Genomic DNA, 22,617 nt, shown 5'->3' with positions numbered 1-22,617 from the left:
AGTATCCCACAACGTTGAAACTAGCTCTCCAAACATCAAAAAACAAACATCGGGTGGTCTTCAAAAGACTTCTCTTCTACGAATATGCTAATAAAACCCACGTCCATATTTTTGAAGGTAAAAAGGCTAGCTATATGTATTTTTTTTCTCAAAGTTAAATCAGGGATTTGAGGCTTTTACAAGTTTATTCTAATATATCTGGGATATTAACAGGAATTAGACATTTTCAATATGCAGCATGAGAAATAACAGAACACTAATAACCATTTATAATTTTATTAAAAAAAAAAAACACACAATTAGGTTCTCATGTAAGGACTCTTTACATTCTCAAAGTGATCTCTCTTGGACAGATCCAATCATGTCACTGGATTCATAGCATCATACAGCCTTTGCGCAGCTAATTCCACCATTTCCCGTAGAGTTTCATCTTCGTCAATACCCTCTTCACATTCAACAGTCTGAAAGACAGACATGCATAGATATATTAAAAAAACTACAAACATTTGTTTTGCAACGCACAAAATCAAGTTTAGTTAAAGTCCGGCTTACCAGGCAACAAACGGAAAGTGTTACTCACCCGTAATTATTGGATTGCAGTCTGTAGTACTGTAGATTCACATGGTCTGCACACTACCACCATCTTGTGTTGAGTGTAGAAATTGAAAGTATTTTTTTTTTTTTTCCAGAGTACCATGTTTTGGTTTCAAGGTGACTCACGACCCCGTCCAGAAACTCGCAGTTTACCAGGACAAAGACACAACCTCAAATAGTTTTTTCCACCCAAAGGTGGAAGATATGTGGAGTAAACTGAAGCAGCTTGAGTGTAGTGGTGCATTAGGAATCGTCTGTGCACCTTATGTACATGCGAGTAACATCGATAGGTCTGATCCTTCATATTAAGAGGATGCCAAATCTCTAATAAGTGTAGGTCGTCTACCAGCTATCAGCTATTAGTATTGCGTTCATATTGAGCTTAAGGCCTAGTGTGGAGGGACATGTGGTGTTCATCCAAATACCAATCCTGCACACATTTAAAGTCCCCCCCCACACAATTTGTATATGTACATATAGTTCTGTTAGTCTCATCACTTCAGGAAAAAAAAATGCCTTGTCTACATTAGGGGCATATGCGTTTATCAAACTAGTATCAAATCCATAGTAAACCCCAATTACATATCTACCCATTGGGTCAGCAGTACTGCTTGTTGCATGAAAGGGATCTCCTCTGCAATCCACGTCACCACTCCCCTTGCATTATTAAAATAAATGTAGCTGCAAACACATACCCCTGCCCCTCACCCTTCTTCTCAGTTTTACAATCTCAGTGTTATGTAGATGTGTCTCTTGCAACTGTGCAAACCGTACATTGTATCTGCGGAGATGAGCCAGTAAGCGCGCTTTGGTCAGTGGAGGAGGCGGCGGCGGCGGCACTGTAAAGAAGGGCAGGAGCCCTTTAAAACAATCCTCCCGCTCCCGCTCCGCGGGACGCGCGCGGGCGGCGCCCGGGCCAAAGGCGGGCCCATCCTGGGCCCGGCAGAGGCTGGGCTGGGCCACCCCCCTGAGATTTTTGCCTGTAAACTCAGGACTTGGCTCGTAAGTCTCCAAACAGGTACTGTTTTTTCTTCCCTGACTCCCCGTGATCATATTCTTGAAGCCTGCACCTCTCCCCTTTTAAAAAAATTCCCAAAATACAGGGATAAATCCATTTACCATTCCTCGCCTCCATTTCCCTATAAACATTTGTTAGTTACCTCACCGCCTATGTGAACTCCTATCTCGCAGTCAACTACTATAGCATTTTTGTGCTTAAGGCAGCTAGTAACAATGGGAAAAAGGAAGCAATCTAGCGTAAATGATACTTCGCTCCAAAAAATACATACTTCTATTTTGAAATTTATCTCAGGAGCTATGGGGGAAATCGACAAACAGATTACCAATGTTGAGGGAAAAATACTTACCCAGAATAGGCCATTAGTACCCCATAACCCCCCCCCTTTAACAACAACTCCTGAGTACCCGGCAAAGCCTCTTGAAAGTGAAACCCAGACTAAAAATATTAATGGCTGTATTCAAGACACAATTGATTCTATTTCAGATGGTGATGACCATCCTCCCTCACCAAAACGTAAGAGGAAACCCCAACTTGCAAGGAAGGACATAGTATCTAAACAAGAGCCGCCTGTGAATGTTAGATATGGCTCCTCGAAAGCACAACCCAATGTAATCATCCAAATCGTTCAAACTCGCCCATAAAACGAAAAACCTGACCATAAGAATAAACTCCATACAGATAAAGGGAAAACTAGTGCTGCAGAGCCACTGACTGCTTTAGAAAAACTAGTTAGCACACGCTTTGATCAAGTAATGGAACGCCTAACCCAACTGGAGGGAAAAATTGACTATTTGTTTAAAACACTGAATCCACAACTAACAAAACCATTAACCTCAACTACACGACAGCTTCATGATACTGATTTTAATGCTAGCCCCCCTATAATGCATCAGACCCAACCACCCATTTCTCAGACTATCCAAAGACAAGTCGACCCTTGTGTCTCACCTGATAGAATTGGAAATGTCCAATCCCACAAAAAGTCGCCAAAAAGAGGGGAACACGTAACCATTTCTAAAGCTTATCAGGGTGCCCCTTTAACTGGGAGAGATATACTTGACCTCCCGCCTGCGGCAACCCCCTATGTAGCAGTTCTTGCCAATGTTCCCACTCCTTCTGGAGCACGGGGGGAATCATGGGCAGCTTTGAGGTCAAGGCCCTGAATTGGATTGCAACCAGTCTGAAACCTTGCCTGACAAATAAACTCATTGAAGACATTAAGATGGTTAGAAGGGTGAAATGGGTGGGTAGAAACTATAAAATATTCAAGGGCGATTGCGTAGTTCTTTCATTCAAAACCCCTACGCTGGTCAAAGACATCTTAAGAAACTTAAGCCCACATCAGATTACTGACCATGGCATTGCCTTCTCCCCTTGGGTTTTTTCTACACGAGCATTAAAGGCCATGATGGTCCTGGCCTTCGTCTTGAGGACCACAGAACCAGGCCTGAGTCGCAATATACGATTTCTACTGCAAATAGATTCTGGGGGCTCAGCATGGAAGATATTGACTGACTATTACCTGATCTTTCCAGGCTCAAGTACCCTACAGAAACATCAGACCTCGCCTACCTGGGTGCAGACTATTCCGCAGCAGACACTGGAGAAGAACGATTGGACATGGAACCTTCCTTTAGACAATCTGCCAATGATGAACGGTTTCCAAGAGCCCTGCCAAAAAAACCTGTGCTCTGACTCCTCTCGTACGCATAGAAAGCAATATCATCCCAGGGAAAACACAGACAATTGATAAGCCCCCTGCGGGCCAGGCTAAAACAATGCGTAAAGATCATTTCTCATTTTTATTTTGGAATGTGGCTGGCCTCTGATCTAAGCTGGAGAATGAGGTCTGGCTAGAATATATCCAGCGTTTTCCCTGGGTGTGCTTTCAAGAGACCTGGTCTGTGAACCCGATTCACATAAATGGCTATAGGACACTACATACTCCCTGCGTTCCTTCTGCACGGGGCAGGGCTAAGGACGGTTTGAGTACCTTTATATCCAACAAGTGTGACATAATCAAGGACATTGCTTTTACATCTAATATGTTTTATCAAGTGATTACATGTGACCTAAAAAATATTGCATAACTGGTGGTCATTTATTTTTTATAATAATGTACCTTTTCAAGATCTCCGATCAGTACTTAACCTCCTCCAGGACGATATAGATCGAGCATGTGACTCCTCAAATAATCAATCTTATATTGTGTGGGGAGGCGATTTTAACATATACCTGTGTCCTAGATTGACTAAGGGCCACTGCCCTTATGCCCCTGATGGTGATGATGATTCACTACACTTGATACACAACAACTCAGGTAACTTGCTGAATGAAGTTCTATTTAGCCTTGACCTTATCTCGTGCAACTGCCTGATCCATGGTAGACCACAATTGAAACCCACTTTTAACGGTAGGCAAGCCAACATGACAATTGATTTTATTTTACTATCCAATAACCTTCTCCCTTATGTACTTGATTACGACATTCAAGATACCATACTTAGCGACCATAACCCTCAAACCGTAAGTCTCAAATTTCCCCAACACGTTCTCATACACAGGGAAATGGAAGAGATAGTAGAAAGTATTGAACTGGGAGCAAGAAATGGTTACAACATCCGGTGGTCCGACACTGAGCCTACAGGTTTTATGAAACAACTAGTGACTAATTATGCTAAAGAATTTAATACTTGACTTGCAGATAACATGAGTCCACGAGACTGTATTGAGGCCTTCACCGTAATTACGGCTGGTATAAAACAGTCTCTTAAGGCAAGTTTTAGCAAATCGAGATCGAAGGAGGATAAAGGTTGGTTCAATGCTGAATGCACACAAGCTCGTAAGAACCTAAAATGCCACTTAAGTCTACAAAACCCAGACAAATGCCAATTAAGTTTAAAGAGGAAGGAGTATAAAAATGCCAAAAAGAAAAGAAAACAGAACTTAAAAAATGAGGCATGGCAATCCCTCCAAGATGCAAGCCTTGGGAATGATAATGTCAAATTCTGGAAAATTGTGAACTCCCCGCTCCTATGTGATGAAGAAATACCAAAAATTGAAATTGCCATCACGGAAGAAGAGTGGGTTGCCTACTTTTCTGCCATATACTCCTCAGAAAATTCGGCACTGGAAACAAATCTCCCTGAACTAGACTCTCATGACCTCATCTCACCATTTACTCTAAATGAGGTTATTGACGCTATCAATGCAAGTAAAAGTGGAAAAGCCCCAGGCCCAGATGGAGTTCCAGTTGACATCTATAAATCTAATGTGCCTCTCTGGGGTCCACTATTGACGCAGGTGCTACGCGCCTGCTGCTCAACTACTTTCATCCCGACCTGGGCTGAGTCTATAATTATTCCAATCTATAAAAAGGGAGATCGCCATAATCCCGCATGTTATCATCCCATCTCACTGCTTGACACACTTGTAAAGATTGCGGGACATATCATTTTAAACAGATTACAATATTGGACAGAGGAAAATCATATCCTCTCTGATCTACAATATGGGTTTGTGGTTTGTATAGGGACAACGGAACAGGCTCTTAATCTAGAGATCATACTTGGCAAATATACAAGGGCCAAGCCCGGAGCCCTATACCTTGCATTTGTCGATTTAACCTCTGCATTCGACTGTGTGGTGCATTCAAAACTGTGGCCCATTTTGTTGGCAATGGGGGTTGACACTACCATAGTCCACTTTATTAGGGAATTTTACGCTGGGGCAAACACCAAGGTCCGCTATGGGCGTCAGGGGGAATGCACTTCACCTTTCCCCATTGAATGAGGGGTGCGTCAAGGCTGTGTATTAGCTCCCCTACTGTTTACTTTATATATTAATAGCCTAGAGAGGACTCTTTCCGATGCCTGTGGTGATCTTCCACAAGTAGGCTCTCGGAAGATCCCGGCGCTCCTGTATGCTGTCCTGATGGCCCACACCCCAGTCGCTTTGCAAAGACTAGTAACAACCTTTGATCATTGCATGGACGCCTTGGGCCTTAAAATCAATCACACTAAAACTTTCTCCATGACATACTCCAGAAGCCGCACAAAAATTGCCATATAGATTTAAAAGGCGCAAAACTAGCCGACACAGGGACATTCACGTATTTAGGCATTGTGTTCGATGACAAAGGTAAATGGGTACAAGCCATAAAAACAAGAAAACTTATAAAAAAAAAACGTTATGGCGATAAAAAACTTTTCTAAAAGGGTGGTGAGAGCAACTCCTAAAGACATGATGACTCTTTACAATGTGAAATGCGTCTCAGTAGCACTGTACGGGGCTGGACTCTGGGGCTACCGGGACTGCACTACCTTAGAGCTGACTGAAAATGCTCTCCTTAAAACAGTCCTAAGCGTCCCGCAATCAACGTCAACAGTAGTATGCCACTCAGAAATGGGAGTAACATACCTTACAGATCTCATTCGTGTTCAACCAATTTTACTTTGGCATAAAGTATGGACCTCGGACCCTGCGAGGTTGAATAGGACTATCATAGCAGATGCCCTAGCACTTACTTATTTGTCTAAAGTCCCATGGCTAAATTACATAAAGCATTTTTTTATCAAATTAGGCCACCCTGGGCTGTATTTTAGTCCAGACGAATTGAAAACAATTTCCAGGAAAGACCTGAAAAACACTTGCCTCACCCACCTGGCCGAATTGAGATGGGATGCGGAGGCAAATAAATATAGTGTCAGGAGGAACCACATGATACAGCAAACGAACGGTATGGAACCATACTTATGTAATGTTCTGAACCCAAGACACCGGTTTGTCCTTACGTGTTTGAGACTAGAGTCTTTTCATCGCCTCGTTAGTTTTCCCCTGATTTTTTTGTAAATATTATTCAACTTCTAGGAAAATGTTTGTGATACCACTTTTAAAATGAATACATTTTAAACAATGTCGTCCAGCTTTCTTGTAACTTTTATCCCTTCCGTCTATTATGGTCTGCAATGGATTAGCCTTGTTTCTGTGTTCAGTGATTAAGGCCAGATCATGTTTTGAGGCAAATGAGCGAGATTTTTAAGCGTCATATTTGAGACTACCTTACATGTCTTAATCAAACTGCTTATTAACCTTTACCACTTTTTTATTCTCTTACCTGTTTGTATTCATATTTATATACATTTTACTATTTGCATCTTTCTTCCTTTTTTCTCTGAAAATTGTTTTATGCATAATGACTTTTATGATTGTTAAAATCAATCGAATAAAGTTTCTTTGATGAGGATGCTGGGGCATAAACTTTCCAGATACAAGTACAATGAAAAAGATGCACATCTTTACATTATTCTGCTTTTGTTACTCCCATCTGTGCTTAGATTTCCCAATTAGGACTTAACAGCACTCAGATTCCGTTTCACGTTTTCGTGGGAGTGCATAAAGATGACTGCAGCAACTATAAAACCTCCATCAACCAGTAGGGTGATTGTGGCTGTAGTCATGGGTGGTTTACATTTACTAAATTAGCAGTGCGTGATGAAGGCACTAGCTCGTTCATTGGAGACAGTGGTTGCTTTAAAAGTGAATAAATTGTTGATAAATAATACCCTATGCTTAAAAAAAAGTTGGTGGTGGTGTCTAAATTTTTTAGGAAGCGGCACTGCCCAAATCTACCACTGGCACCACCCACTTACATCTCTGGCACTACTGAGTTGCACCCCTAATAAGGCCCAAATATGGACTGCAGAGAAAGAGCAATCTCACCTACCGACATTTTTTAGCCTATTTATATTATCTTTTCACATCTACATGTATACCTACATCATATATAGTTACAGCATACATGGATAGTTGTGATTAACTCAATTTGAGTCCATTCATATTACAGATTCATATCAGTGACATTAGGGGTCATTGGTTAGGTTTGTCCAGCATAAAAAAAGGGGGAGAAACGAAGTAGCACAACATAAACATGGGTCATGTGATATTAACAATTTTGTGCATCGGTAAGTATACAAGAAGTCTTCCTCTCAGTGAGAGGCACTGTGTGCCACAGGAGTCATTCACCAACATTTGCCAGTTGTAATCGCTATTATTCAGGGGTGCAGAGAGGGGACAAGACCTTACTCCTACGTGTAGTATGCTAGCCGCCCACCCCTTCTTTATGTTGCTGCAGATCCCATAGTAATGCCACTCAATTGGCCACCATGGGGTATTAAAACCCGGTGGTGAATGTGTGTGGTGCTCAGTAGGTGGTGGGCTGATGCGCACCTGACTTGTGGCCTTGTCTAACTTCTTTCTATGCTTTTTTGGCGGTGGAGTATCCAAAGCCTCTTGAAAGGACAGCTGTCTCTTAGCTGGCTGTGAACCAGTGTTTGAAGGTCTTGCGATAAGTCCAGCGTCTGGATGAATCATAATATGTTTTTGCCTGGAGTCCATCTCCTCCTGCAAACACAGGTTCCACAGGCCCGGAATTGTGTGCTGGTTTGTGGAATGTAAATGTTTTCAGATCCGCTGTTGAAGTTTTCGGTGCCACTAGGTTTTGGTGCTGACTGTTTTGGACCAGAGGCAGGCATTTTTGGAGCCAACGTCGAATGGTGTTTTTACGACAATGATTTTGGCTCCGATGGTTGGGTTGGCTCGGATGCAGAAGTCATCGGTTCAGAAGCGTGCGGCCTGTACCGTTTTTTTTCTATGCCATGTCAGTGCAGACTAAGGCCCGATGTAAGTAGTTGACCCTTTATAGTGGTCTCCAGGGGTCGAGGGGGAGGGGGCAGATTACTCGCGGCTTGACCTAGTAGGAGATCCTGGATTTTAATCACAGAGCTGGAACAGTTGTTGGGGGAGAAGGATCATTCATCTGCTGCTGATGCCCAAGCCTGTACCTCTTCTTGGTCCTTGAGTTTGCTGTTTCTTAGACCCTGCGGTGGGACATTCCGAGGCGTCGAGCTCGACAATCACGCAGCATCTTCTTGGACTGAAAAGATCTGCAAGTCTCGCACTGGTCTTATCGTGTTCAGAGGAGAGGCACAGGTTACATATCTGATGGAGTCTGGCGTGCAAGTACTTGGTGGAGCATCAAGGACAGAAGCGAAAGGGTGTCCGTTCCAATCCTGGGTAGACATGATGCAGTGGTAACGCCAAAGATGTAAGGTCCGCTCCAAAGGGTAAGGCCCAGAGTAACTCTGTTCGTACCGTCAAAATCGATGAACAGTCAAGAGACAAAGATAGAAGAGGCCGCAATCAAAATAATACCAATGGTAAAGCTTAAGAAAAAGAAGTGACACCTGTGTCAAACCGGAGCAGAGAAGCATACCTCCGAATGCAATGGAGGAAAAAAAAATAAATAAATAACAATGGAGTCAATGACCATGCACATTCCCAACAGGAGAAGAAGTCACACTACCTCGTGACTTCAAAGACTTTTAGAAGAAAAACAACTTGCACACATCCAAACCCATCAATCGATGGCAGGATTATGCTAAACATGTGTATCTACAGCCATAAACACCTCAAACACAGTTTTCCTCCCCAATAGCAGTTGTGTGGTAAATTAAGTACAAGTCAGTGATCTGACATAGAGGAACCCTTGCCTTATGCTCCTCTGCTTTTTGCACAGCCATTGGCCCAGAATTCCCCTCTTTGGTAAGGCTTGGAACTTTGACCCTCCAGAAAGGGATATTGAAAAGCATGCTGGAAAGTAAGGCACAGTGGCTGCAAATTTGGCTCTTCATCTTGCCTTTTTTTTAAATATATTTTGATTAGCTTTTATTTGTATTCATTATTATTTATAGATATTTATAAGACATTCAAACAACATAACCTATGCAGATAGGTAGGGTGACAATTATCACTCCATTCAAATAACATAACATATGCAGTTAGGTTAGAGTGGAGATTATCAGTGTAAAATGTTGCTACAAGGTTAATAGATGCTGTAGGAAAGTGACCCTTTTTGACAGGGTTACCCCTACCTTTTGCCTGGTACATGATGTGATTTCGACTGAAAGTGCACTGGATTCCTGCTAACCAGATCCCCAGTGCCAGATCTCTCTCCCACAATAGTACAGCTGTTTCTCTCCCCCACCCATGGGCACACATTTTAGCACCCTCTGTTTAAGTCCTTAGTAAATGGTACCCCTGATACCCATCTCCTGAGGTACTAAAGAAGGTCCCCAAGGGATGCAGCACGAATTGTGCCACCCTAAGGGACCCCTCAAACATGCATGGTGCTGCCATTGCAGGCTGCGTGTCTTGGTGCAGACAAATGCGAAAACATGACCTGTCACACAGACCTGTGTGCCAGGTCCTCTACCACTGCACATGATATTTGTAAGTCATCCCTACAGAAGGGGTTCCAGCCCTAAGGCGGGGTGCTTTATATCACGTGAGGACATATCTGCATGAGCCCTGCTATGCCTTTTTTGTCGGTTCTTGGACATAGTAAGTTGACAGGGAAGCCATTATAAATAAATGTACTGGACACTGGTCAATAAGAGGTTTCCCAGCTCCATGATGGCTTCTCTGAACATAGGGATGTTTGGTATCAAACACCTTGTATTAATAAACCCTCACTGATTCCAGTGATGATTTCATTAATATATGGACCCAGAGGGCACCTTAGAGGTGATCCTTTAAAAACCTACCGACTGCGAGTGTGTTGAAGGACTGGTCTCAACCAGTTCAGTCACACGTTTCTGACCTCCTGAGGGAAAAGCCTATGCTCTTGGAGACCAGCAACAAGGCCTGCTCTGGGCAGAGGTGTTGAGACCTCCTCCATTCAGGATGTGTATTCAAGGACCGGAAGCTTCAAAAGCCAAGCCGCCTTTGTTATACGACCCAGATCTCTCCAGATGTTGGAAATGACCAGCCCCCTTTTGTGACCCACTTCTTGGCAGCAAGACAGGCGGGAAAATTAGTAAGATTAGGAGGTATGCCCCCATCATGGCAGTCCCACCCCTAAGGTGGACTAGCTGATGTGGACACCACTTTTCAGATTCCTCCATCTTGTTTTGGAAGGAATTCGCATTCTAGGGTCAGGGTTATGCCCACTCCCACCCAGAAATGGTCATAGAGAGGGTGTAGTCGCCCTAAAGTTGGACAATCCATTGGCGGTTACCCGGCACTTTTCTTAATGCCCCTAAATTGAGTATTTAGGTGGCACCCCTGAACCCAAGAACTTAGATTTGATGGATCAAGAGAAGAAGAACAAAGAAAAGTAATTGCCTGGCGAGAACAACAGAAGATCTGTGAACTTTTGGCGTGAAACCCTGCCTGCTTGCAACTCTCTTGACAATCATGACGGTGACTTGCATGCAAGCTGGAGAGCTACCAAAGCCTTGGGTAGCCTACCAGCACCTCGAAAATAGCTGCCAGTCTCCCTTGGAGTAAAGTAGCTACTTCCCTGCAGACCGCAGGCACCGATTAGTGGAGTCTGGTCTACCGACTAGAAGCTCTCCAGCCCAACTGACACCACAGACAACCAGGAGAAGGTACTTATGCTCCGGAGGACCAGATCTGTCTCCTCACCAAGTGTGAAGACACCAGGACCAAATGGAGCTTTGCAGCACCAACTCCCGGGGTACCAGACGCCCTGCACCAAGCACCAACAGTGAGTGGCCTGTCCAGATTCCCACTGCACCAGGACAGAGCAACCGTAGAGGGGCATCAACACCACTGAGGCCCACTTCATGAGTGGCCCAGCAGTCCTGATTTTGCCCGTCAGCTGTTGCCCTCTAACCCAGAGGGGTATCTTTGCGCACCAGACCAGCTGCCCTGACCATTCTGCACCTGAGCCACCCAACCCAGGTACCGAAGAACCAGCTGTGCCCCTTTTCACCAGGGCTATATGCGACCCAAACCCCCGTTTGGGAGCACTTGGACTTGTCCCCAAGTCCCCCAGGGCATCCTGTTTCCAGGTGCCTGACCCCCCTTTTCACTGCAGCATGCCCAGCTACAACCTCTCCATCATCCCGCTCCCATTGAAACCCGGGCACTTCCCAAAGAACTGCTGGTAGTATTTTGGACCTTGGCACACTACACGTCAAAAACCCAGAAGGTGAACCCCTGAAACAGACTGACTATCTTTGTGCACCACAGAATTTTCCTTCCATAGGACTGCATTGTGCGTAAAAGCACAGAGGTTTGAATGTTTTACTTAGCTGTGAAAATTCATAACAAAAACAGTACTTACTTATGAACGAAGTTCTTGCTTTCAAAACATATATAAAAAGCGTTATTTTTCTAATCTGGTCTCGGATTTATTCTTTGAGTGTGTGTCTCATTTATAGCCTCTGTGACTACAACAAATGCTTAGCACTGCCCTCTGAGAAGCCTTACTGCTCGCCCACACTACCAAAAAAAGAGAGCATTAGCATTATCTACTTTTGCCTCTGTAAACCAGTTGGGGATCCACTAGACTCTCTGCACAATGTACTTCTTTTTAGTGTACCACATAGAGCGCCAGCTTCCTACACATGCCCTTTACTGTGTGAGAGGCATATGCATTAGCCATATTATAACGTTAAAGGAACAGCTAATAATTATTTAATAGCGCACTGAAAATCTAGAAAACAATGCAAGACATCTGTGAAATCAGAGTGATGCAATGCAGAGAGCGAGCTTTAGTTAGGCATGGGGCGTTGAGATCTGATTAACCTTAGGGTTAGCTTGGATGCAGTGTGATAGCATGTATCAGTGAGGCTGTATTGTTGTTGACTGTGTGCAGGGGATAGGACAGATGGATGGCCTTTGTTAGTAGGTAGGCTATAGGCTACTCAAGGATCCCGATATGGGAATGGACAGGAGCATGGCCAGAACCAGATTACAGGTGTGGAGTGTGAAGCGTTTCAACTCCTGATGAAGTCTAGGAGTGTGTTTTACAAGGTAAGGAGTCAAGTTTGGTAAATAGTGCATCTCGGTCTGGCAATAGTAGGCACAGTTCCTCCTCTTGCCTCCTAGCACTGAAAATCAGGCCTGCTGGTTTGAATCTTCTCCAGAAAATTGCCCACCTGTGGACCACATAGATGTTATCCGTCAAAGGGGACAATTAGCAGCTACTGTGGAGTTCAGGACAGAAGCTATAGATTTTGAACCAAGCATAATTTTGGAGTAGAACAATACAGTTTGTCTCTGTTGATGCAGGTTAGGCCAAACTCAGTGTGCATCTGATGTTGGGATTGGGCATAATTTTCACCTCATGAAACTATTTCTTGCTTCTTTTCCAATGTACCTCTGGCAGGTGTTTCACCATTTTCCACATCTCTTCCCAGTGGTACTTGCCATACCTAGACAAAATCCCCACTGAAATGGCAATGCACCACTGTGTTGCCGGTTAGGTCAACCGTGAACTTCTTGTCCAGTGGTAGAGCATTCCAGTGCGCTTTGGAAAGATCCTACTTTTTTGCTTTTGTTTTTTTAGCTGTATGGGCATCTGGGAACGTTTGTGTACTTAGTCTGTAATGTAAAAGGTATCCCCTGGTACTACCTTGTCCATTTTCCCCAACTGTTGGGGTCATAACCCTTGTTTTTTACAGGCTCCTTGGAGTTTTCAACGGCACACTTGGTCATGGGGAGGTTCTGGACTGAGCATTCAGTCTTGGAGAATATCTCCACCAAAAAGTAATCTTTCTCTTCCACAGGATACTGCTCCAAAGACGGTCTTCTAGTGGGATGACACTATAATTATGCACTTGGTAATCTCCATCTTCAGTAGGGAAAACTCCACATAAATGGCCGAGGATGTCGATGACCTAATTATTGTCCAAATCAGTGTCTACTAAATGTGATGTTAATTGCGACAGTGAGAATGGGATGGTGGCAGATAGGGATCCTCAAGTTCATTCCACTTTAAGGGAAATGCTCTAAAGGTACTCAAAGATGGCCTCTTCAAAAGTGATCTTCCTTTTCTTTGGGTTTATGTTTACCTTCTGGCGTGTGCTGCTAGTGTTGGGCAAGTACACCTTCTGTTACAGGATACATGGAGATCTATCTCTGTCCAACATCTGGCGGTTTCTCTATCATGGTGTCTCAATAGTTGTCAAAGTTGGTGTAGTGCTTATTTCGCAACCAGACACTGGCACGGACCTCAGATCCAAATGCAGGGGTTTCAGGAGCTTTGTGCAGAGGACTTCCTCAATATCTAGGCTCTGCCAGCTAGTGGCAGGGTTTCTCTGGAGCACACAGTTTTTTTTTTTAGCTATACTGGTCTCAGGAACAGTGGCTGATGGCGAGTGTTGAGGCCTTTTCACCACAAACTTGAAGTGGGTGCTTGACCAGGAGTCAAGACTTCTGCCGAAGTCCAACCCCAGGTGGATGAACCATGATGGCATAGATGGCTTAGATGCAGTATTGTCATGGTGTGGGCTTTACTGGGAGTCCTGGAGACTGCTGGTCTCTGAATTCACAGTCCTCCGAGATGACATTCTAGACTCCAATTACCACGGCTAACCAGGATAAGTTGGAGTCTTTGTCCTAGAGTATTGTGTGCTTCGAGATATGATGATGAGCCAACTTAAAAAGGAAACCTTTTACTCAGAAGAAAAATGACTTGCAACATCCATGCTCATTACTAGATGACAGGAGTATGCAGAAAATGTACACAACAGCTACATGTGCTACAAACTAAGAAAACAAGTTCTAAACGCAGTCTTCAGTTTTCAAAACATGTGTAGTCTCCTAAGAATTCAGAGACTTCAAAGTGCCGGATTCAGAAGTGAAGATGCTTGCTTGGAAACTATTAACCACAATTTAAAGCATGCTCATACTGGATCTTGAGTTGTGATGCAAGTAAACTTCAAATGTTAAAACTAATGCAGTGCTTAGGAAAGAAGGGTAAAGCTAACATGAAGGGTGCAGAATTAATGACCAGGTAAGCCTCATTCACCCCCGGCACATTCCATACTTATTAATGTATTCTCTTCAAAACAGTTCGTAAACAGTAAACGATGCAGTCACCTGGACAAGCCTTACAACATAATCTTCAGAGTATTTGCTTAATTTATTTCCAAAACATGATAATATATTAAATCCCATAACAAGTAGTAGCTTGTCCCCTTTTTCTTACATACCTGGGTTTCCAATGATAAATTGGCAGTTTTTCCATCCACTGTGACCGTCAAAACAGAGTCATCTTTAGAGCTCACACAGTCATCTCCAAAGATATCTCTAAAATAAAATAAAAATAAAAAATACACTCTAGTTGCAATTGCCAAACACAGTGATGATGACTACCATTCACTTGTTTTACTTTATGTATAAAAAAAGTTTCTGGACTGTAAACATTAATGAAACGTAGACCAAAACAAGACAGATAACACATGTTGCCACACCCCCAGTTACAATGTATTAATGCTTACATTAGCACAGGTTGGGAACCACTGTGCTAGAGAAACGTTTCTGGATTCAGTGTTTCACTATTTTAGAGTTACAAAAACCTTGCATGTGTTTTCTAAAAAGCTGCACTTACCATACAAGCATGCTCTATTCGAGTATGGGGGCAGAGGGGACGGGGGTAGAATGTTATTTAAAGGTCACTGGCTTTGTCAAGGGCTCTCAATGGAATACAGAAAAAGAATCTGCTCTGCTAATAAAGCCTTTGCATAGGTAAATAATTCAACATCCTTCACAAAGTAGTAAATGAACTCCAACCTACAAACACACTAAAACAGACACTATTAGCAACAGTTGAAGTGGTTTTAAATTTAAGTTACAAACTCACTGGAGCATTATTTCCAGCTTCTTAGCATACTCCTCCATGTTGACAGTCTTAGGAATCTTGTGTAACGCAGCTGAAAAAAATAAAGATATTTATACTGTGTATTAGACAAGGGTTTATCAGCAATAGCATTTCCTAATATTTACATCTCAAAAGACCACAGTGCCTTAAGAATTTCATTTCGTTTTGTCCGTTTTAATAATTTTCCAAAAGCCACGTTTTACTGTACTGAAAATAAGCAATTATTATGACCATCTAGGAAAATGAATGCTATTCTTTGCAGCAACACTGACCGCATGCTATGACTTGAGTCATGCTTTTGATCACTGTTTTGAAAAATTATATCAACACTTAAAATGATTACACTTACCAAAGTGTTCATTTATAAGGAAGGTAAACTAGCCGTCCACTGAGCTTCATACAGGCCAATTTCTTTGTTAAACACTGAGTAAAGTACTGACAAACCGCCTCAGGCAAGTGAGTGACAAACTTTTTGCACCCAATCAATCAGGCTTCATACCATTGTGTTCTAGCCGTCATAAGGTTTAAGGCTTGTTTGGGGGATTGTTGAGGCGATCGGGCTAGCACAGTGGTTCCCAAACTGTGCGCCGCGGCTCCTTGGTGCGCCGTCAAAATTAGCCAGGGGCGCCGCACACAGTCTGGAAACCACTCGGAGGTGCTTTTAATCGGTAGCTTTTCACCGTGGTTTTGGAAACAAAACCCCCTGCATTAATTATTGTGACCAGCGGAGGGCGCCAGAGTACCATTAATAATATCCCTATGACAAAAGAAAAGAAATAGTTTAAAATAAATGGTTTTCAGGAACCTGAACGAGAGAATAAAGAAGTCAAACTGTAAATAGTGTAGGTACAGGTACAGGCTGGGATTACGTTCCCCCACCCGCCCAAAAAAAGTAACATAATGGGGAGCCGTGGCCAACACGGCCAATAGGTCAAAGGAGCCGGGGATCGAAAAAGTTTGGGAACCAATGGGCTAGCAGAAGCCAGCTGTTCTGCTCGCCTTGTGCACCAAAAAGGCCTTCAACTCAGCTGACTGGAGCTACACGATTGTGGTCTTGGAGAGAATGTGGTCTGAAGAGAGCTCCACTCCTGGATCCGCAAAATATACACGAACCCTGAGGCCAGTTAGGATTAATGGGGCAACGCCAAGGGAATTTGAGCTAGGGAGGAGGGACGAGGTAGGCGATGCTGCTGGTTGCCCTGGTGCTGGATTGGAGTACTGAACGCAGAATTGTTTTAAAGGCAATATGGAAGTTACTGAATTTTCTAAAACTCCTAGTATCACTTATATTTAAGGGTAACAATTTAAAGAAATGTTAGTAGGGGCTAATAAAATGTAATGAACAGTTGGTATCTGTGTCCACTGTCGTATCTAAATTAAGGGGAACCCTTTCCATCATCCACACACGACCGAGGATGACAAGAAACCTATGATTCACAATACTGATTGACAGGTGGACTGATTTGTTTATTTATAAAGAGGCGGTTACACAAAATGGGCATCCTGGCACTCTGGAACAAAAAAAAAATAAGGAAAGAAATTATACAGAGAAATTTAAAAAGGCGGTAGCAAAGGGGCACTGATTGTAATGATCTCCCTAACGAAATATGTGAGGAAATGTTTAAGATGCAGAGAAAGAGGATTCAGAGCTGTGGGCCTCGAAATTGAAGCGAATGGTCACTCATGCAAGAGTACTTCACACGGAGGGTAAATAGACGATGAGCCTTGGAGTGCAGTAAGCAGTGTTGAGGTGTGTAAACAAAATACTACGCATATAACACAGGGCTTCAAAGGTAATCCTCTGCTTAAATTGAAGCCAAATAAGTTTAGTTCAGACACGAGTAACATCATCAAATTTCCGCACACTGCACGCCACAAGTACAACCAAGGTTTGTTTATTCCACTTTGGCTAAGGAAAATTCAAAGAGGCTCAGAAAAAAGATGCTACGATAATCTAGCCATGATAAAGTACAGGCATAGACTGCCTGTGTGTGATCGGGGCTGGGTGAATGGGGAAGGGCATTTTCTCTATCACTTTCGAAGATTAAAATAAGAAGTTGAAAAAGCATTTACTTGGGAGAAGGTCGTTACCTAGTAGCACTCCAAATATTTTAACTCTCATGACAGGAGATGGGTGCAACTCCTAGTGTCCAAGGCCAGACAGAATTTTGCCTGCAGTCACTTCTTTCCACATACTAGGGTCTGAGACTTGCTTGCATTAAGCATGATAAAACTGCATGCCATCCATGATTCTGGTTGATAAGTTGGAAGCTCGGCAAATCTAATGTTTGATTAATTGGGATAGGAAATAGCCTTAAAGTCAATTGATATGATCAGGAGGACAAACGGACATACGAAAGCAGTGAAAAACATGGGAGAAACGAAAGAGCCCTGGAGTACCCCACAAACAATGGGTTGAGAAGAAGAGTCACAGCTTAGGTACGATCAGTAAGAAAGGGGAACTAGGCAGCCACTTGCTGCCAATTTCTGATATTCATGGAATGGCTGGCACCACCACCAGGATGGAATTCCAGCTGCCAGGGATTCAAGTAGTTGTTGTCTATAAGGTACCTGATTAGTTACTTTGCGACTACATGCTTGGCGAGTTTGCAAGGCAGCAGTTTAAGACAGTAGTTTTCTGTCAAGTTTTTAAAAAAAATGTTTTTATTTGGGGGGCGGTGGGGACTACTAATGCATTCCAATGTGTGGGAAACACTCTAGAAAAAAAGACCTAGATTCGTGAGTGTGGTGATCACTGGACATAGGACCTATATACATGACTACAGGAAAGAGACCAGGCAGATCATGTCAGGAGAGTCAGATTTGATGAGCCTGAATAACAAACCTACAGGTCTGTGGAGCAAAGCTGTCCCAAAAGACAATATGGAAAAGAGAAAGAGAGACTGTGTTTATTGAACGGTTTGGACTGCAGGTTTTTAATGTCAGAGTCAATTTTGCATGTGCAAGAAGGGTTACGAAATGTTTTTAATGTTGTAAAAAACGAGTTGGCAGCGTTTCCGGATTTAAGTATTTTATTACAAAGAGTCAGATGTAGCTTTCAAAATCTCAGTAAACTTGTTAAAGTGCCTGTGCATTCAAATGTATCTCCATGAATGCAGGAAACATTAGATCAGCAGGCGCAGCACCTCCACTAGCAGCAGCCACTGCAAACCTTTTACTATTCAGCAATAGTAAACTGTTTATTATAATTTTATAGTAAAAGGGGAGGGGCCACGGGCTGTGCACTCCCCCTCAGTGTGCATGTATGTGTGGCCAGCCGTCTCGGACTGGCCAAACACACATTGGCACTGGGCTCTCTCCAACACTAGGCTGTGTTGCTGGGTTGGATAGAGCAGGCAGAGACTTTCACTCTGCCTTGGAACGCCCTGGCTGGGCGCTCCGGTCAATCCAAATGCTGCTGTCTTGCTGCCAGCAGCATGACAGCAGTGTTCAGATGGACCTCAGGGCAGGCTGGGAGCCTGTGCCCGCAGCAGAGGAACGAAGTGGTGGTGACTGCGGCAGCAGGAAACGTGTTTTATAAAAATAAAAAAAATAAAACCCCCCCCCCGCTGCTCCGCCCCTGCAAAGCGCCGCTCCTGTAAATCAGCAATCACTATCAATATGCCCTACGTTTAATTTCAAATCATAGAAATAATTCCACAGTAACCTGGAGCAGGGGCTCTTCTACGTCAAGTCAAGAGAAACTAAAAAGGTTTCCAACTCATTAGAAACACAAATAATTTAGTACAAATTGCCACACTAGTAATAGATGTGCTGCTAGCCTCAGCCTCCGCCTTCTCCTTAATCTTAAAATGTCCTCATCTCATTATTATGCTCACCCTCTAAGTGCCTGTCAGCTTCCAAGCACAGTGTCCTACTCTCTCACAAAGTAGTGAAAAAATATACAAACAGAATGAGTAGATTTGACAGTGGTATCTTGGATTGGAGAATAGGGGGACATGACTTGACAACACAATGATCATTACTCTGAGTAACAAAACTCTACCACTTCACTCTATTCAAGTGAGTATTACACTTTACAAAGCGATAGATTAAGGCTATAGTTTCATGTGGGTACTATTAGTCAATAGTATGCTTGATTTTCGCTAACTTGGATTTAGAAAAGCACAAGAAATGGCAACTGAGGAGATAAGCATTAGGAACGACCTGATACACTGGTCACATGCTAATGCCACAAGCACAGGCATGAATATCAATGTTGACAGTGGAAGTGATTTTTAAAGTTGGTTCATTTCTGAAAGCTGCTACACGTTCACATAGAATAATGCTTAATGCCCTTCGAATTGCTAGTAATTTAATTATTTGCATTGTGATTGACTTTTATGGTTGCGATTATACTGCTGAATAAAGTTTTTAAAGTTAAAACGTTAAGTTAATATTAATGTTGACAGTGAAAAGGGGCATTTAAGCTTCAAAACAAGGTTCAAATTGATACTACATACAACAGTATATGTCATACATGATACCTACAGGAAAGTACCTCTTTTTGTAAAATCGTTCCTCCAAATTTTGAACTCACACTTTTAAAAAACAGCAGCATGTTTTGCACTGGACTCTGCTACCCAGGCCCCAGTGCATGTGCTTTGCCCCCATCAAAGTTGTGTACAATGAACAAGTTACTTACCTTTGACAAATCCTTACCTGGTAGAGACTATATCTAGCTGCATATTCCTCACCTTTGAATTCTCTCCAAGCAACAGACTGGATTCGGAAGATTTTCTTGGGCAGTACCCATGCGTGCTGGTAGGTGACGTCAATTGGCTCCACTGCCATCATTTGTGCCAGAAATGACGTCACAGTTCCGACATAGGCACCACCCAGGCACACCAACGTCTGTTTCTTTTCACAGCTTTCCATGCCAGAAGTGCAGAGCCATGAAGAACACTGGTGTGTCAAAACTAAAGCCCTGAAAGGGCAGTCCCTGTCCTTAGAAATCAGTTTGCGGAGAGGATGGGTGGGTTGGTAAGGGATCTGCAGCTATAGTGTCTACCAGTTTAGGAGTTACCGAAGGTAAGTAACATGTCCATCTGATAAACGTCTAGCTGTAGATTTCTTACCTTTGACTAGATAGCCAAGTAATACTATCCCCGGAGGTGTGTCTGCAAACCAATTTCAAACAAAATTTTGCAGGACTGAAGGGGCAGAGTGCCTGTCTCTATGGATCCAACTGTCCAGGCAGTAGTGTTTGGTAAACATTGCTGCCTCACAGATGTCCAGGACCAGACCTCTGTGTGCCAACGCATTGGTTGCAGCTTTAGCTAAGGTAGAATGAGCACGCAAACCCTCAGGGGGTTGCTTTTTGGCCAGTGCGTAGCAGATCTTAATGCAGAATATGATCCATCTGGAGATGTTCTTCTTCTGCACTGCCTGACCTTTCTTTGCACCCACATACCCTAGAAAGAGTTAATCATCCTCCCAAAACCTTTTTGTATGATCAAGTTAGCACCCTAACACTCCATTTGGGTCTAGGGGGTGGAGTCTCTTCTCTTCCTTAGAAGGATGTGGGGGTGTGCAAAAAGTAGGCAAGGTGAAAGATTGGCATAAATGAAAAGGCGTGACCATTTTTGGCAGAAATTAGGCTCTAGTGCAAGGCACCACTGTGTCAAGATAAATGTAAAGGTTAAACAGCGTAGATGGCAAGGCCTGCAGCTCACCCACTCTGCAGGCAGATGTATTAGCCACAAAGAAGGCTGTTTTCAAAAACGTCAGAAACAAATTCAGATCCCAATGGGGCAAAATGAATGGGGAATGAGGGAAGAGATGAGTAAGACCTTTGAGGAACCCATGTAAAATAGGGACCTTAAACAAGGAAGGTTGATCAGGCAACTGCAAAAAAGCAGAAATAGCAGACAAATATCCCTGGGCAAGGTAAAGAATGAACAATAGAAGCTCAGAGAGAAGGGAAGAAATGGGTTCAACAGAATTGTCTGGGTACTATGTCTAAATTTTCTTCCAACGACAGACACATACCATTTTGGTGGATGGAGGCCAGGCTGGCAAGGTTAAATTACAGACTAAAAGCTGTCAGCTGCCAGCTCTCAATCTGCACGCAAGAAGGTGGGGAGTGGACAGGTTTGGGTGAAGCACCCTCTCCTGCTGCTGCAACAGAAGATCCTCCTGAAAGGACAATCTGATCGAAGGATCGATAGACATGCTAAGCAGCCCAGTCCGGAGCCACTAGGATTACTTGGGCCCAGTCGTTCCTGATCTTCTTGAGAACTCTGGGCAGGAGTGGTATGGGTGGGAAGGCGTACAGGAGGCCTGAATTCCACTTGAGACAAATGCGACTCCGAGAGACTGCTGCCTTGGAAACTCCAGTTTGTAAAACTGATGACATTGTTCATTCTCAGCAGGGCTAACAGATCCAACCAAGTCTCTCTCCACTGCTGAAAAAGGCCTTGTGCCACCTCCGGATAAAGACGCCATTTGTGATCCTCTAGGAGTTTTTGGCCAAGTTTGTCCACCTCAGTGTTCAGAAAGCCTGCCAAATGTTAAACCACCAGGGATATGCCCTGCTGTTCAAGCCATGCCCAGAGGAGCAGAGCCTCCTGACAAAGGGTCCACGACCCCACCCCACCCTGCTTTTTGCAGTACCACAAGGTGGTGGTGTTGCCCATGAACACCTGCACAATCTTTCCCGTGCTAGGATGAAGAAAGGCTTTCACCGCCAGTCGGATTGGAATGAGCTCCAACATGTTGATGTGGAGTTCTCCTTCCAATGGAGACCAGATTCCTCTGATCTCCACCACTACCAGATGGCCACTCCATCCAAGGAGTGACACATCACATCTGGTTGGGGGGAAGGGAGAGGGACCTGCCTCTGGCCTAATCGCGGTTTGTTAACCACTAGTGCAGATCTCTCACAGCTCCCTCCAAGATCTGGACCAAGTCGGAGAGATTTCCCTGATGCTGCACGTAGTGGATCTTCCGGTCCCAATGCAGAGCCCACATATGCCATCTGGTTGTGTTACTAGCAGGATGCAGGGGGCCATGCATCCCACCAGCCTCAGTCTCATTCTCACAAAAATCCAGGGTAGAGGCTGTAACACTGATATCTCTGTTTCCAGAACACTGCCAATGAAAGGGAGTGTCAGAGGGAGTCGGTGTGTCTTCAGCACATTTATAGTGAACCCCGAATGCAGGAGGTCCGCCGTAGTCTGGAAGTGAGGCGAGCTTGCCTTCAACAGCCAGTCATTGAGATAGGGGAAGACAAATATCCATGATCTTCTCAGATGGGCTGCAACCACCGCCATCACCTTGTTGAACACCCAAGGGGCGCTGGTAAGGC

General features: G+C 43.7%; 1 protein-coding gene across 2 annotated transcripts in view; it reads right to left on the bottom strand.

The window, feature by feature from the left end:
- Positions 1-262: 262 nt before the first annotated feature.
- The window catches only part of CPSF3 (cleavage and polyadenylation specific factor 3), a 166,839-nt gene continuing 144,484 nt past the window's right edge, over positions 263-22,617 (bottom strand). For both annotated transcript variants that reach the window (XM_069235901.1, XM_069235902.1), the window contains 3 exons: positions 15,291-15,360; positions 14,641-14,737; positions 263-461 (listed from right to left, as the gene is read on the bottom strand). In XM_069235901.1, coding sequence (XP_069092002.1) covers positions 360-461; positions 14,641-14,737; positions 15,291-15,360 — 269 coding nt within the window. In that variant the 3' untranslated portion in view covers positions 263-359. The remainder of the gene's footprint in view (positions 462-14,640; positions 14,738-15,290; positions 15,361-22,617) is intronic.

Source organism: Pleurodeles waltl, chromosome 5 (assembly GCF_031143425.1).
Source record: "Pleurodeles waltl isolate 20211129_DDA chromosome 5, aPleWal1.hap1.20221129, whole genome shotgun sequence".
Classification (NCBI taxonomy): Eukaryota; Metazoa; Chordata; class Amphibia; order Caudata; family Salamandridae; genus Pleurodeles; species Pleurodeles waltl.
Note: the sequence above shows the minus strand (reverse complement) of the source record. Positions and strands in the feature narration are given on the sequence as shown.